This window comes from Notolepis coatsorum (assembly GCF_963971535.1).
Source record: "Notolepis coatsorum genome assembly, chromosome: 17".
In the NCBI taxonomy this organism is placed as follows: Eukaryota; Metazoa; Chordata; class Actinopteri; order Aulopiformes; family Paralepididae; genus Notolepis; species Notolepis coatsorum.
In genome coordinates, this window is record NC_140181.1 from 24,830,842 (window position 1) to 24,847,045 (window position 16,204).

Genomic DNA, 16,204 nt, shown 5'->3' on the forward strand with positions numbered 1-16,204 from the left:
GTGTGTGTGTGTGTGTGCACTTCTCTTTCATTTCATGTGTCTTCTTTCTGTGACTCTTTTTTTCTCACTCTCTCTGTGTATGTGTTAAAAAGTTGTCTTTATTGTAGTTAAAATGATATTTTAGTCATTCAGACCTTCATTATAATATATATATATATATATTTAAATTAAAGTAATCTAGAGTATATAGAAAATATACTTTAGGTATACATTTTTACCTGGGTATTTGTTTGCAGAAGAACAGTAATGTGGGAAAGGCAATTTGATTGATTGATCGGTCCGTTGACAAAATCCTATGACTATTAGCAGATGAACATTAACTTGTGGAATAACTTGGTCATAATAATGTATTACTGTTGTTGTTATTTTTATAATGACATTAATCTTTGTGTAATAACAATGTCATAAAATATTACTGTTGTTATTATTATGACACTCATATTTGTGGAATAACAATGTCATAATAATTGTATTAATGTTGTTATTATGACATTAATCTTTGTGCTTTACCTTCTGTTCGTGTTCCAGGGAACAGAAACGGTAAGAACAAATCTATTATCCTGACACACCAAACATAACTCACAGGAAGTAGGATCTGTATTATTCTGGGCCAAACACACATCAATCTTACAATCAGGGGCTCCCTCTGCTGGTCAGTAATTGCCATTGATATTGCACAGGTCAAATAACATAACAATTAAAATAGATAACAATGATGTGTTGGAGATAATATATACAGTATAAGTAAATCATTTTAGAGTGAAATATTTACATACATGTGAAAAATATGAAAAGAAATTAGAAGGCCTATGACTTTTCCTGAATACATCAAGAAAGATTCATGCATTTTTCTGTCTGTCTCTGTCTATCTCTCTGTCTGTCTCTCTCTATCTCCCTCTCTGTCTCTCTCTCTGTCTCTCTCTCTATCGCTCTCTCTGTCTCGCTCTATGTCTCTCTCGCTCTCTGTCTCTCTCTCTCTGCTTATAGAAAAGAGGAGGAGCAGGCCAAAGTGGCCAAGGAGACCGAGGAGAAGACGGAGCTGGACAGACTAAGGACGATGGGCTACGATGAGACCAAGCTGGCTCCCTGGCAGCGGCAGATGCTGCTAAAGAAAGGAGAGGTAGCCAAACAGTGAAGCTCCTCCTCCACTTCCCCCCTGGCCTTCACCAGACCCCCCGCCCGCCCGCCCGGCACCAAGTCCTCCACCAGACCCCCTGGCCTTCACCAGACCCCCCCCGCCCGCCTGGCACCAAGTCCTCCACCAGACCCCCCCCCCGCCCGCCTGGCACCAAGTCCTCCACCAGACCCCCTGGCCTTCACCAGACCCCCCCCGCCCGCCTGGCACCAAGTCCTCCACCAGACCCCCTGGCCTTCACCAGACCCCCCCCCCGCCTGGCACCAAGTCCTCCACCAGACCCCCTGGCCTTCACCAGACCCCCCCCCCGCCTGGCACCAAGTCCTCCACCAGACCCCCTGGCCTTCACCAGACCCCCCGCCGGGCACCAAGTCCTCCACCAGACCCCCTGGCCTTCACCAGACCCCCCCCCCGCCTGGCACCAAGTCCTCCACCAGACCCCCTGGCCTTCACCAGACCCCCCCCCCGCCTGGCACCAAGTCCTCCACCAGACCCCCTGGCCTTCACCAGATCCCCCGCCCGCCCGGCACCAAGTCCTCCACCAGACCCCCTGGCCTTCACCAGACCCCCCGCCCCGCCGGGCACCAAGTCCTCCACCAGACCCCCTGGCCTTCACCAGATCCCCCGCCGGGCACCAAGTCCCCCCCCCCCCCCCCCCCCACTCTTCAGTCCTAACAGGGACAACCACCTGATCCTTCAACGTCTCCTGGACACAAACTGTGTGTGTGTGAGGGGGGACAGGGTGGTGGACATGTTAACGCGTTAATGTTGGTGTCCGATTCCTAGGACTACATTAGGACTACATTAGGACTACGTTAGCAAAATGGAAAATACAGTAGATCCTCCTTTATAATCTCTCTCCAAACACATTTTCTAAAAACTGTTAAAGGGGGATTTCACCAAAAGACAATGCTGATTTATCTTGCACATAATCTCACACACATCCAAAAATGCATCCAAACTGTGCACACATTAATTTAGTTTGACAGTTATTGAGAGTAGATGAGCTTGAATATGGCCACCAGTGATGTCAAATAGCAACATTTATTGATTGAAAACTTTATTAACAGATTGCAGAATGGGTACAATACAGTACAGCTCAATACAACACCTTGATAGGGACTGCTACCTTATCATTGAGCCGTAATTAACACAATGATTCAATGTCCCGACGACATCACTGGTGGCCATATTCAGACTAATTTACTCTCAATAACTGTCAAACTAAATGAATGTGTGCAAAACTGTTTAGAATTTTTTGGACGTGCGTGAGAATATGTTCAAAATATATCAGCATTGTCTTTTGGTGAAGTGCCCCTTTTTAATTATCTGAGCTTATGTGAAGACAACCCTGTTTCTTTAGTGTACAATCTGTAACGACACTATTTGCTTTGCTGTACTTCATACAGTAGATGTTGTTGATTAACTTGAACGCTCATAGATTATTTTACAGACTAACACAGTTCTCATAGGTCAAGCAAGGCCAGTGTGGAAGTTGTCTTTATTTTTGCCATGCGGGGGGGCGGGGGTGTCTTATCGTTGCATGTGAGCGTGTTCCCAGGCCCCCCGGACACCAAGCATAGAGACCCTGTTGATTTGACTCGGCAACATAACCCTGGAGCAGCTATAATACATAGACGGTATCTCAGCCTCCAGTGATGTCATGTTACATATACTTTACTTTAGTGAGGATATTATTTTTTGTATTGTGCTTATAGCAGCTTTTTCTAAATGGTTTTATCTTACTGCCCAGAAATGTAATTCTTTAAAGAAGGCCTCGACCAACAGAGGCCTCTCACAGAATGTTCATGAATGCCCATTTTGTCCTACATGTTGGAAGAAACAACAGTTGCTTTATGTGTTGATATATGAGAAAATATATCATCAGTCTTATGACTGGATCTTGTAAACGACTCACAATGAAACGGTAATGTCGTGGTTTTCCAGTGTTTACCTGCTCTACCACTGCACAGGAGTTAGCCAGGTTCTTTTGAAAGTGGTCACCAATGATTACAGTTGTAAGAAAGAGAACTACACAACTACATTCTGAACTACATCCTGTGAAAGGCCTCTATCCTAATACTGAAGAGAAATGAACAGGTGCTTCTGTTTGTCCCACATACATATATATCACATAAACATAACAATCATCACAAAAAACATAACCATCCTGTGGTCGTGCTAATTATTTACCACATGAATCATTGGTCAAAAGGGCCCAGTGTTCTCCATTGAATATGTTCATTGTATGTGTTGAGGCTGTTGTGATCGTGCTGAATGTTTGCCTGCATGTGTGTTTTGGTAACATTGTGGTATGAATGTATTCTTTAAGCGCATTTCATGCATTTCACCATCCTGTTGAGGTGCGGCTTAAAGGCGTGCACGCACACACACACAAACAAGTAGCGGTACTAGTAGGTACTAGGTACTAGTGCTTTTAGTTTTCTATAAAGCTAGAACACAGAAAGCAACGCAGAATATTGCAAATGTGTGGAGAAAACGCATGAGCTGGTGCTGCGTGGGTTAAATGATTGATCAGCAGCTTCCTTACAGACTGAGAAAATATATACGTAAGTATATTTTATGAAAGTATACTTTTTATTTATTCACAAAGAATACTAAGGTGCTAAATTGAAGCCACTTAAATTGTATTTAGTGTGTTAAAAGTTGTACTTCAGATGTACTTAAATATATTGAAATTATACTCCTAATGTATTTTTACAAGTATACTCTTATAAAGGTATTTATGGGTAGACGTGTACTTTTAACACACTTAATACACAAAAGATTCTACTTTTAGTATGGAAGAATATACACATTCTTGACTTGGGGAGGCCCATAGTCTTGAGTGTAGTTAAAGTAAAACTACTCACTGGATGATTGTATTTGTGTTTTAGATCTGTTAACCCTGGCAACTATTTCAGTTCCAGAAAAATTGTTTGGGGCTGAAATATTCAAGTGGTTCCACAGCCATGAGCTGCCCTGAACCACAGTGAGAATTGTGAAAGAGCAAGTACTGTGTCCCCAACTGGGCAGAGACATAAAAACCAACTTGAAATACTGTTTTATTAGTTTACATGTTGCTGTTTTAAAGGATGTGGCCTCCAAGTCATTCTTACCTTGATACAAAAGCAAATTCATCACTGCCATAGGCTTCCACTGTATCTGAAAATGTGTCTTAAACACCAGATAAACCAATAAATGAACATCACCACATCTGACTAACATGCCATGCTTGCATCTGAGGTGCATTTATTTTTATGGAAACGTTTTTTTAGGTTTGCCCTGAAAAGTCAAGTGTGTCTTAGTTGTTGTTATTGTGTCTTTACGGTGTCTAAAAAGGAAGAAGAATTATATCACTATTATATCACAATGGTAAAACTTCAGAAAACAAGCCAAAAATTTAAATATGTTAACATGGTACTTTCTTCTGTTTATGTGGCGTTACATATTTTCAGATACAAATAAATAAATAAAAGATTGTATCAAGACAAGAACGACTTGGAACCCACATGTCAAAAAGAGTGTGGTCCTAATAGGGTTCTCCCTGGGTTTTGTAATCACTCATTTTCACTCATGACATGATTTCCCTGGCTAAGAGCATGACATTTCGGAGACCATCATAGAGACGGGATGCAATCGTGCTGGATGTGTCTTCTCTGAATGTGTATATAATAAATGTATGCATCCCCAAATATCGGAAGATGTGCTATAGGTTTACTTCATTTACATTGGATGTATGTTTTTCTTTCTTTCTTTCTGCAAATGGAGCCTGTCAATTGTAAGCATTGTGATGTCATTGTGCAGCATATGGTCCTTGTTGAGCAATAATTTAAAGATTCTAATTCACCTACATTGGATGCCATATTGATGATGTTGAAATTGAAATCTATGTAAACGTCATTGCCATTTGATTTTCTATACATAACCCCTGTATATAGTGACCCCTCGATACTCCAATATTAATGTTACAGTTCTCAGCCTTGCTTAACTAGAACATTGGTTTATTAATATATATAACTATATTTTCAGACTGTCAAAATGGAGAAAAAAATAAATAAATCTTTAATCACAACGTGTGTTTGATGTACTTGTATTGTCTCTTCCATCGTCTCAGATGAGGAATGTTTTAATGAGGAACTACGGACATTTTCAGAATTCAGACATATTTGTTGGATAGTGTACATCATGGTGCTTTAAGGTTTGTTACAAACTGTAGAGCCTTCACTCACATTGTATCCCAAAGTCAATCGGCCTGCTCTGTCAAGGCGGTGCCTTAGTCATTTGTATGTTTTTATCTATGAAGCCATTGAATGAATGAATGAATTTATTCACACACACACACGATACATTACATGTAAGTATCCTCATGTGATATAACAATGTCGCAATTGTGTGCATGTGCCAGGTCTCCCAAGAAGCTATTTAAAGCTTTTGGAGGGAGCCTGAACACAGATATAAACAGAATATAAACAACAAAACAATAAACAAAAAACAAAACATACAACGTGGTTACACACCTACCTACTAACTGACATATAACAGAGATACATAATACAGACAATTGTATTCCTAAGTTATAATTTTAATTAGAGATATGATTTAAGCAGTTCCTCTTTCAGTGATTTTTAAATGTTTTAAAGGTTTTAGTCAATTTCAGATTTTCGTCAAGCTTGTTCCAGATCTGTGGACTCCTGCATGCTATGCTTAGGCTAGCACAATTGAGCCTTCTCCTCTTGCCAAATATAAGATGCTTATTTCTTGTGTTGTGGATGTGCAGTGGTTGGCAGACTGGGACAAGCTCAGACAGTCTGTGATTCATGTTGTTGACAACTTGATACATAATTGATGCGTTTTGATGAATGTTAAATTCAGCGAGCCTCAGGAGACCAAAGCGATGGAACAGAGGCTTTGAGGGCGCTCTATACCCGGACCATGACAGCACTCGTAGTACCCTCTTTTGTAAGCTTTCTAGTTTCTTGAGATGGCTGGGGTATGTGTTGCACCATATGACATTACAGTAATTAATGAGGGGTTCATACAAGGTTTTGTATAAAGTGAGAAGGGCAGGCAAGGGAAGAAAATGACGTATTTTGCAGAATAAGCCAACATATTTGGACAGTTTTGTTTGTAGATATTTTATGTGGCATTTGAAGTTGAGTGACTCATCGATGACGACCCCCAGGAATTTTGTGGACACCACTCTTGACAGCTCCTTTCCATTTATTTTTATGCACATGTGATGTGTGCGCATCCAATTTGAGTGGAAGACAATAAAGTTTGTTTTGCTGAGATTAAGTGATAATTTGTTGCATTTAAACCAGGTGTCCACTTTTTGTAGTTCTGTGTTGAGTAGATCTTGTAGCTCGAGTGGATTTTTATGTGACAGAAACAAATTAGTGTCATCAGCGAATATTACTTTGTGCAGAAGTTCAGATGAGTTGATAAAGTCATTTATATAGAGAATAAATAGTAAAGGCCCTAGAATTGACCCCTGGGGGACCCCATATTTGATGTCCATTTTTATTGATTTGTGATTGTTTATATCGACGTACTGTTGCCTACCATGTAAATAGCTACTGAACCAGTTGAGAGCCAGACCCCTTGGCTTATGCCATAATGGTGTAGTTTCCCAAAATAGTGAAGTCAATGGTGTCAAAGGTTGACTCCTCTGTTATTTATCTGCCTTGCTAAACAGAAAACAGGGCAAATAATCTAGTCACTCTTAATGCATTTAAACTCCAGGATCTAGTCACTTAATGCATTTAAACTCCAGGATCTAGTCACTCTTAATGCATTTAAACTCCAGGATCTAGTCACTCTTAATGCATTTAAACTCCAGGATCTAGTCACTGTCACTCTTAATGCATTTAAACTCCAGGATCTAGTCACTCTTAATGCATTTAAACTCCAGGATCTAGTCACTCTTAATGCATTTAAACTCCAGGATCTAGTCACTGTCACTCTTAATGCATTTAAACTCCAGGATCTAGTCACTGTCACTCTTAATGCATTTAAACTCCAGGATCTAGTCACTCTTAATGCATTTAAACTCCAGGATCTAGTCAATCTTAATGCATTTAAACTCCAGGATCTAGTCATTGTCACTCTTAATGCATTTAAACTCCAGGATCTAGTCACTCTTAATGCATTTAAACTCCAGGCTCTAGTCACTCTTAATGCATTTAAACTCCAGGATCTAGTCACTCTTAATGCATTTAAATTCCAGGATCTAATCACTCTTAATGCCTTTAAACTCCAGGATCTAGTCACTGTCACACTTAATGCATTTAAACTCCAGGATCTAGTCACTCTTAATGCATTTAAACTCCAGGATCTAGTCACTCTTAATGCCTTTAAACTCCAGGATCTAGTCACTCTTAATGCCTTTAAACTCCAGGATCTAGTCACTCTTAATGCATTTAAACTCCAGGATCTAGTCACTCTTAATGCCTTTAAACTCCACGATCTAGTCACTGTCACTCTTAATGCATTTAAACTCCAGGATCTAGTCACTCTTAATGCATTTAAACTCCAGGATCTAGTTTCAAGTTTCAAGTTCAAGTTTCTTTAATAGTTGTCATACAGAAGTACAGAATACTTTCATACAAAATGCTTCTTACTGTTACGCTCCAGAGACTGTGCTAGACAAGATAGCATCAAATAACATAGTATAGCATGTAATTTAGAAGAAGAAAATGAGGTCACAGTGTTCGGTATAGACATATGTACAATGTTCTGAGTTACCATATAATATACAATACTATGCAGTGTACTAATGTACAGTACTATATAGTGCAAAGCAGAAATGGGATGAGGTACAATTTAGGTACAATTTACAGTAAGGTGTACGAGTTGTAGTGCAATCCTTCATCAATAAATATAAAGTGTGGGGAGTGGGTGCTACAGTGTGTTTGTTTAAAGTGGGTGTGTGCTATAAAGTGTGTGGAGTGGGTGCTACAGTGTGTTTGTTTAAAGTGAGTGTGTGCGTGTGGATGTGTGTGCTATGTGCGTTTGGTGGTTGTTGTTGTGTAGTGTTCATTGTTCGTTTAGCAGCCTGATGGCCTGGGGATAGAAGCTTCTTCTGAGTCTTTCTGTGCTCGCCTTGAGACTCCGGTATCGCTTGCCTGACCGCAGCAGTTCAAAGAGGCAGTTGTTCGGGTGACTGGAGTCTTTAATGATTCTCTTAGCCTTGCCCTTGCAACGCTTGTTGTAAATGTTCTGGAGGGTGGGGAGCCCCCCTCCAATTGTGCGTTCGGCTGAACGTGTCACTCTTTGTAGTCTGCTTCGGTCTTGTGCAGTGCTATTCCCAAACCAGGAGGTGATGTTGCCGGTCAAGATGCTCTCTATTGTACATGAGTAGAAGTTCTTAAGGATCTTCTGACTGACTTGGAACTTCCTTAGGCGCCTGAGGAAGTAGAGGCGTTGTCGTGCCTTCTTCACAACACTGTCAATGTGTGTGGTCCATGTCAAGTCCTCGGATATGTAGGCTCCGAGGTACTTAAAGCTGTTGACTCTCTCAACCGGTGCCCCGTCAATGCTGAGGGGGCTGTAGTCCTTGACCCCCGACCTCCTGAAGTCCACAATCATCTCCTTTGTTTTGCTGACGTTCAGGGAGAGGCTGTTTTCCTGGCACCATCCCGCCAGGACCTTGACCTCTTCCAGGTAGGCCCTCTCGTCGTTGGCAGAGATCAGGCCCACCACCACTGTGTCGTCAGCAAATTTGATGATTGTATTGCTACTCCGCTGAGCCACACAGTCGTGTGTGTACAGGGAGTAGAGGAGGGGACTCAGAACACAGCCCTGGGGGGCCCCTATGTTGAGGGTGATGGATGAGGAGGTGCAGTTGCCTGCTCTCACCACCTGGGGTCTGCCAGTCAGGAAGTCCAAGACCCACTGGCACTCTAGTTAATGCATTTAAACTCCAGGATCGAGTCACTCTTAATGCATTTAAACTCCAGGATCTAGTCACTCTTAATGCCTTTAAACTCCAGGATCTAGTCACTGTCACTCTTAATGCATTTAAACTCCAGGATCTAGTCACTCTTATGCATTTAAACTCCAGGATCTATAGTCACTCTTAATGCCTTTAAAATCCAGGATCTAGTCACTCTTAATGCCTTTAAACTCCAGGATCTAGTCACTGTCACTCTTAATGCATTTAAACTCCATGATCTAGTCACTCTTAATTAACTTAAACTCCAAGATCTAGAATGAATTAATGAAAACTTTAACAGATTGCAGAATGGGTACAATACAGTACGGCTCAATACACACAATTGTTAAGGGGATGCAGACCAGAGAAAGACATACGTCTTGTTTACATCAGGGTCCCCCATTTTCAATTCATAGTGACATTTATGACATACACAACATACATGACATTTATGGCATAGGGACATACATGACATACAGGTATATAGTACTGTTACATTTGTGACATATACGATATGCAAATATACAGTACTGTTACCCATAGATCCTAACATTATATACATATGATGGGGAGGAGACTGTAAATTAGGAGTACATTACGACTGTACACTAGTACTCTTAATTAATTTAAACTCGAGGATCTAGTCATGTTTGTACCCCAAGGGGATCAATAAAGGAATATCTTATCTTAATTGTTTAATTGAAATAGGATCACATTATGGCTTCAATGAACTTTTACTGTAAAGCACTTTTGAGCTGATCTGTTTGTTGTGTGTGTGTGTGTGTGTGTGTGTGTGTGTGTGTTCTTTTTTTATCTTTTTCCCCCTCCATTTTCCTCCGATTTTCTCCCATCCCAAAGTTAGTCGTATGCCAATTCCCAGTCCCTTCCTGGTCGCTGCGCACTTACCCCCCACAGTCAGATCATCTGGGAGAGTGGAGGCTACCACGTGCTTCCTCCGACACACGTCCAGCCAATCACCGCTTCTTTTCACCTGGCAGCGCGGATTCTCATTGAGAGGGCGTAGCGTGTGGGAGGATCACACTATCCCCCTCAGGTCCTATCCGCGCTTAGCAGGCGCCCCGACCGAACTGTAGGAGTCGCTGTTTACAACGACCCGGACCCACCCCGCCAGCTTCTCCCACCCTCTAATACAGCCAATTGTATTAGTGTGAACGGCCAGCCAAGCTGGTGACAACCCCGGAGCTGTGAGCTGGATTCGAGCACAGCTTCGGGGTTGGTGACGAACGCAATCTCCGCTCGGCCACCTAATCACATTGTTACTCAGTTGTAAGAGTTGTACCCTTCCTGCTGACTTGTAGAACTAAGTCGCTTTGGATAAAAGCGTCAGCTAAATGACAAAATGTAAATAAGTCCAACATCTGACAGTTTTAGGTGATTACAAACTACGCTGATAACAAACTATCATTACACATGGGCAAAACAGAGTCCATTCTCTTCGGTTCAAATAACAAACTCAGCAAGACCGACGGCTTCTCAGTTACAGTGGGTGACAATATTGTCACAAGGAAAGAAGATATTACCTACCTGGGTTCCATCCTAGAGGCAAATCTTTCCTGTGACAAAATGGCATCCAATGTAATAAAAAAAGTCAACCAACGAACTCGATTCTTGTACCGGATCTCCTCACTGGTAAACAAGAATACCCTGAAGACTCTGGCAGGAGCACTCATTCAAGGGTACTACGACTATGCTTGCACCTCATGGTACCAAAGCACCCCAAAGGCGCTAAAAACAAAATTACAAACATCTCAAAACAAACTGGTCAGACTACTGCTTGACCTTACTCCTAGAACCCACCTCACCCCTGCCCACTTTGACAACCTAGGATGGCTTAGAGTAGACGACAGAGTACAGCAACTTGCAATGGGCCTGGTCTACAAGATACACTACACGACCAAGGTACCCATGTACATGTCAAAATACTTCCCAAAGGTCAGTGAATACCACGATCACAACACCAGAGGGAGCTCCACAAATCATGTTAAACCCAGATTCGGCTCAAACAAGGGACTAAACACGTTTCGCAATTATGCCACATCAATGTGGAACGCCCTACCCAAAGCTGTAAAGGAATGTGAATCACTACCCACTTTCAAAAACACTCTCAAAAAACACCTAAGGGAGACTGCAACTCGAAACTGGCCCCTGTAAATGTCCGAACACAACCCCCTCCAATGTACAGTAAATTACCAAGTATGGTCTTGTCAATATTCCAATGTACAGTTTTGTTTGTACAGTTGTACAGTGTCCCCCACCCACCCCTCCTACCCAACCTCCCCCCCCCACCCACCCACCCAACCACCTCCAATGTACAGTCCCCCCCACCCCCCCCCCCCCACCTACCCAATCCAATGTACAGTTTCTACGTCAAATGTATATACTCTTTTTTTCTGGACTCTTTTTGTATCACAAACAGTACTGTATTTGCAAATCTGGTATGTCATAAATGTATAGATGTAGCAGTACTGTCTATCAGTATGTCATGTATGTCATATGTTACGATGAATTGAAAATGGGGGACCCTGATGTAAACAAGACGAAAGTCTTTCTCTGGTCTGCATCCCCTTAACAATTGTATGTATTGAGCTGTACTGTACTGTACCCATTCTGCAATCTGTTAATAAAGTTTTCAATCAATCAATCAATCAATCAATTTATTGACCACCAGGGGCCGCCATTGTGCTATATGTCGTCAATCAGGTTCTTAGAAATATTAAGTATACACAGGAAATGCATGCACATATGATGATGATAATAATAATAATAATAATAATAATAATAATAATAATAATAATAATAATAATAATAATAATAATAATAATAATAATAATAATAATAATAATAATAATAATGATGATGATGATGATGATGATGATAATGATGATAATGATGATAATTATGATAATGATAATGATTATTTTCAGAAGGTGAGGATGTAACAGTTGTGGGCGGGAAGGAAAACATATTGATTCCATTGTTTGATATATTAAAAGAAACTGTGTTTGTTTGTTTCTGCAACCAAGCAGCCGTGTAGTAGATCAAGGTATACTTACTACTAGACTAAGTAGCCTAGTAGACCCACCAACGGTGTAGTTGTAACTTGTACTACAGTTTAGTGTCGATCATTCAAAATTGAGGTCGGCTGCCTACAACTTAGACAAGGTACAAGCCCCGACGCCCCGCCCACGCACAGTCAAACAGAGTACAAGCCCCGAAGCTCCGCCTCAAACCTAGTCCAGGCCACGAAGCCCCGCCCAGACGTTGGGCTTGCGGCTCTGCAGATACACCCTACTCGCTACCTTTGACACAGACTGATTGCCTGGTTCACCTGTAGTGACGTGGAGCCGCTCACACTGGGCCTGGCAGGCAGGAGGAAGTGGAGCTGCATTGTGAAGCAGGGTGCGGAGTAGAGTAGACTGCGGTGGCCTTCATCTGCTTTACTTCACTTGGACACTTACTCAACTGACCTATGGAGTATTTATGATTTCAATAAGGGTGTTTGAACGCGTCTTGCACAGGTAGGGTGTTCCTGTACTGAGCAGTGAAGAAGACTGTCACCTACCTTTTGTCACTAACTATGTGAAATGCGATCATTGTTTCCCACTTTCCCCCCGGCTAAACCTCTCCAACTATGCACACCTGGAAGCTAAACCTTCTTAAAAAAAAATCCTCGTGAAATAGGGATATCGTTCATAATAAATAGATAGCCTATTATTTTGATATTTCACTCAACATTTCAATTCGCTTCTTCAAAGCCCCGTTCGCTCTCATCATGGCTGTCACTGAGAGTCTAGTTGTGATTTATGTCACGGTCCTAATACAAGCTATAGGTTACACATTGTTGTTGTAACTTGTAGTAACTGACTGCTGCTCGGGGTTTGGATATTTTGCATACCGTGTGATGGTGGAATAGAAAACGAGCTTGAATTTAGTCTCCGGCTGCAGTTTGTGTGTTTAGTCTTTAGATTGTGTAGCAAGTCTCTGTGTTTAGACTGTGTAGCAGCAAGTGCCGCTTGTTGTAGGAGTGAGCGAGCCATGAGTCACGGGTTGATTGCCATGTTGTGTGTTTACAGGAAAGACCCGACATCATCATGAATGAATGAAAACTTTATTTAACAGATTGCAGAATGGGTACAATACAGTACGCCTCAATACACACAATTGTTAAGGGGATGCAGACCTGAGAAAGACGTTTGTCTTGTTTACATCAGGGTCCCCCATTTTCAATTCATGACTGACTGGTTCCTCTAAATTGTGAATGGGATCACGAGTTTCATTAAGACCACGACCACCTATAGTCCGACAGAGCCTTAGGTGGGGTTGGCTTCGGGGTATTTCTTAAGGTGGTTTTAGGTCATTCTATATCACCTGCCGACCTTTGAGCATTTTTCTGAATAGGGTCACTTGATATGTACTACATGATAATACTAGTCTAGATGGAAACACAAGTCCACCTGCATGGTCTGGATTTTTTTTTTATACGTTGATCTTTGGCGTTACAATCATAACTCATTCCTATGGCAATTTTGATTATATTTCAATACCTAGAAATATGTTAGAGGCTTGACAAAGACATGTGCTTAATACCTGCAAGGCTGCAACCCAAATGTACTCACGTCAAGTTTATTGTCAGAAGTCATAAACATCCACAAAATGAAAAAGTAACCATACTGTATACTGACGACCGACATCACATACTGTATTTATTTACTGACACCATGACATTCTGTATATAGTAACACCATCACATACTGTATATAGTGACAGCATCACATACTGTATACTGACAGCATCACATACTGTATATAGTGACAGCATCACATACTGTATATACTCTGACAGCATCACATACTGTATATAGTGACAGCATCACATACTGTATATACTGACAGCATCACATACTGTATATAGTGACAGCATCACATACTGTATATAGTGACAGCATCACATACTGTATATACTCTGACAGCATCACATACAGTGTATACTGACAGCATCACATACTGTATATAGTGACATGACATCACATACAGTATATAGTGACAGCATCACATACTGTATATACTGACACAGCATCACATACTGTATACTGACATGACATCACATACTGTATATGTAATATTCATGCCTTGAATATGTAATTTACGACAGGCGCGCCAGGCGCACCTTTCTGTTATGAGTACCTGCACACGGGGTCCTGATGACCAGTTGGCTGCTGGCCTAGGATAGAGTCACACTCATGTTGCTCACGTTGCAATAAATAAGTTCACGTAATCTCCTTGTCCCGAATGATTATTCTCTAAAGCTTAAACACGACAGTATATACTGACAGCATTGCATGATACTACTACTATATAGTACTGACACCATCACATACTCTATGCTTTTATAACTTATGCTATTCACAAGGTACTAATATAGAATACACATTTCTTTAGGTAGTTTGTGTACTTTTAGTCCAACCTACTTATCTGTGTTTGTATTGAACATCTCTCTATAGAGTTATTCATCAACACTGTCCTCCCCGTCAGAATGTTGGACTGGTACTTGTTTTGTTTGAACTCTCTTGACACCTGTACTTTGTACAAGTCATATTTGTCTGATACATACAGTATCCACAGGCCCTGGTTTCTGCAGCACAAGAACAACAGACTACTACCCTCATAGTGTAATCTGGTGCAACATGGGGCACCAGTGGCTCAGGAGGTAGAGCAGTCGTCTGGTAATCGGAAAGGTTCCCGGTTTGATTCCAGCTCCTCCCAGCAGTGTGTTCAAGTGTCCTTGAGCAAGATACTTAGCCCCCCCTAACCTTGCATGGTTGCCTCCGCCCTTAGTGTGTTAATAGGTGAATGTGAGGCATAAATTGTAAAGCGCTTTGGATAAAAGCCCTATATAAATGCAGTCCATTTGGAGTGTGACAGGCTGGAGGTAGGGATGCCCCGATCGATCGGCCACCGATCGTTATCGGCCGATAATCAGTATAAATATGCGATCGGTGATCGGTGATAATGCTTTATTTTCGCCGATCGATAAAAAAAACGATCTCACTCGCTCGTCTCGCTGAGTTCTGTCTCAGACACCGGGAGCTGTGCGGCGTCTGCTCCTCCCTCCAGCCCCTCCCATGCGCATGTAAACACGGGTCTAGTAGTCTAGTCTAGTGGGACGGGAGGACGGCGTCTCCCTTAGCTAACGTTAGCTACCGTTACAAAATGACCCAGTCAACCATTCACTTCCAGTCCAATACATGATGAGGCATTATCTAACCGAACGGTATCTAGCCGGCCAGCTACCGATAGCTCCTGACATCAACAAACGCTCCAGCAAGTCTAGTAGAGACGTGTATGATACCTCAGCTAGCTCATGTTAGCTGACGCCAGCTCACTGTTCAAAACGAAATGTCCCACTGAACTAAATAGTTCACAGAGGCGCTGTATCAACGTTATATAGCCGGCCAGCAGTAGCCACAGATAGCTCCTGATATCAATGTTTTATAACACTCATTCGATGCGTATTCGAGCTGAGGGCATGTTGTTGAATATGATCAATAGGGTCTCTAGCTGCAGCTCCGGAGAATCCTGGCCGTAGCGTAGCTGCAGGCTACTCGAGTATAGGGTCTAGCTGCAGCTCCGGAGAATCCTGGCCGTAGCTGGAGGCTACTAGAGTACACACAGACAGTGGAGCTTGTTGCGTGGTGGCGATGTCTCGCAGATAATACAAGTACAAGTCTAATTATATAATATAATATATTTTATAAAAAAAAAAAGTATATAAAATAATTAAAAAAAAAAATGTAATCAAACTATCGGTATCGGATCGGTATCGGCCGATATGGCTCACGACGATCGGTGATCGGTATCGGTGGCAAAAAACGTGATCGGGGCATCCCTAGCTGGAGGGACTTGGTTATCTGGTGCAGGTTGTTGTGATGCTGGGAGTGTGACAGGCTGGAGAGGGACTTGGTTATCTGGTGCAGGTTGTTGTGATGCTGGGAGCGTGACAGGCTGGAGAGGGACTTGGTTATCTGGTGCAGGTTGTTGTGACGCTGGGAGTGTGACAGGCTGGAGGGACTTGGTTATCTGGTGCAGGTTGTTGTGACGCTGGGAGTGTGACAG

At 42.0% G+C, this 16,204-nt stretch overlaps 2 protein-coding genes across 2 annotated transcripts in view; both read left to right on the top strand.

Moving 5' to 3' along the window:
* Window positions 1-1,135, top strand: part of espn (espin) — a gene marked incomplete at both ends in the record, with an annotated part of 215,492 nt that extends 214,357 nt beyond the window's left edge. The window contains one exon of the mRNA XM_084333047.1: window positions 988-1,135. Coding sequence (XP_084189173.1) covers window positions 988-1,135 — 148 coding nt within the window. The remainder of the gene's footprint in view (window positions 1-987) is intronic.
* An 11,322-nt stretch (window positions 1,136-12,457) lies between these two features.
* Window positions 12,458-16,204, top strand: part of arhgef16 (Rho guanine nucleotide exchange factor (GEF) 16) — a 77,165-nt gene continuing 73,418 nt past the window's right edge. The window contains exon 1 of the mRNA XM_084333343.1: window positions 12,458-12,610. The gene's annotated coding sequence lies outside the window, so the exon portion shown is untranslated. The remainder of the gene's footprint in view (window positions 12,611-16,204) is intronic.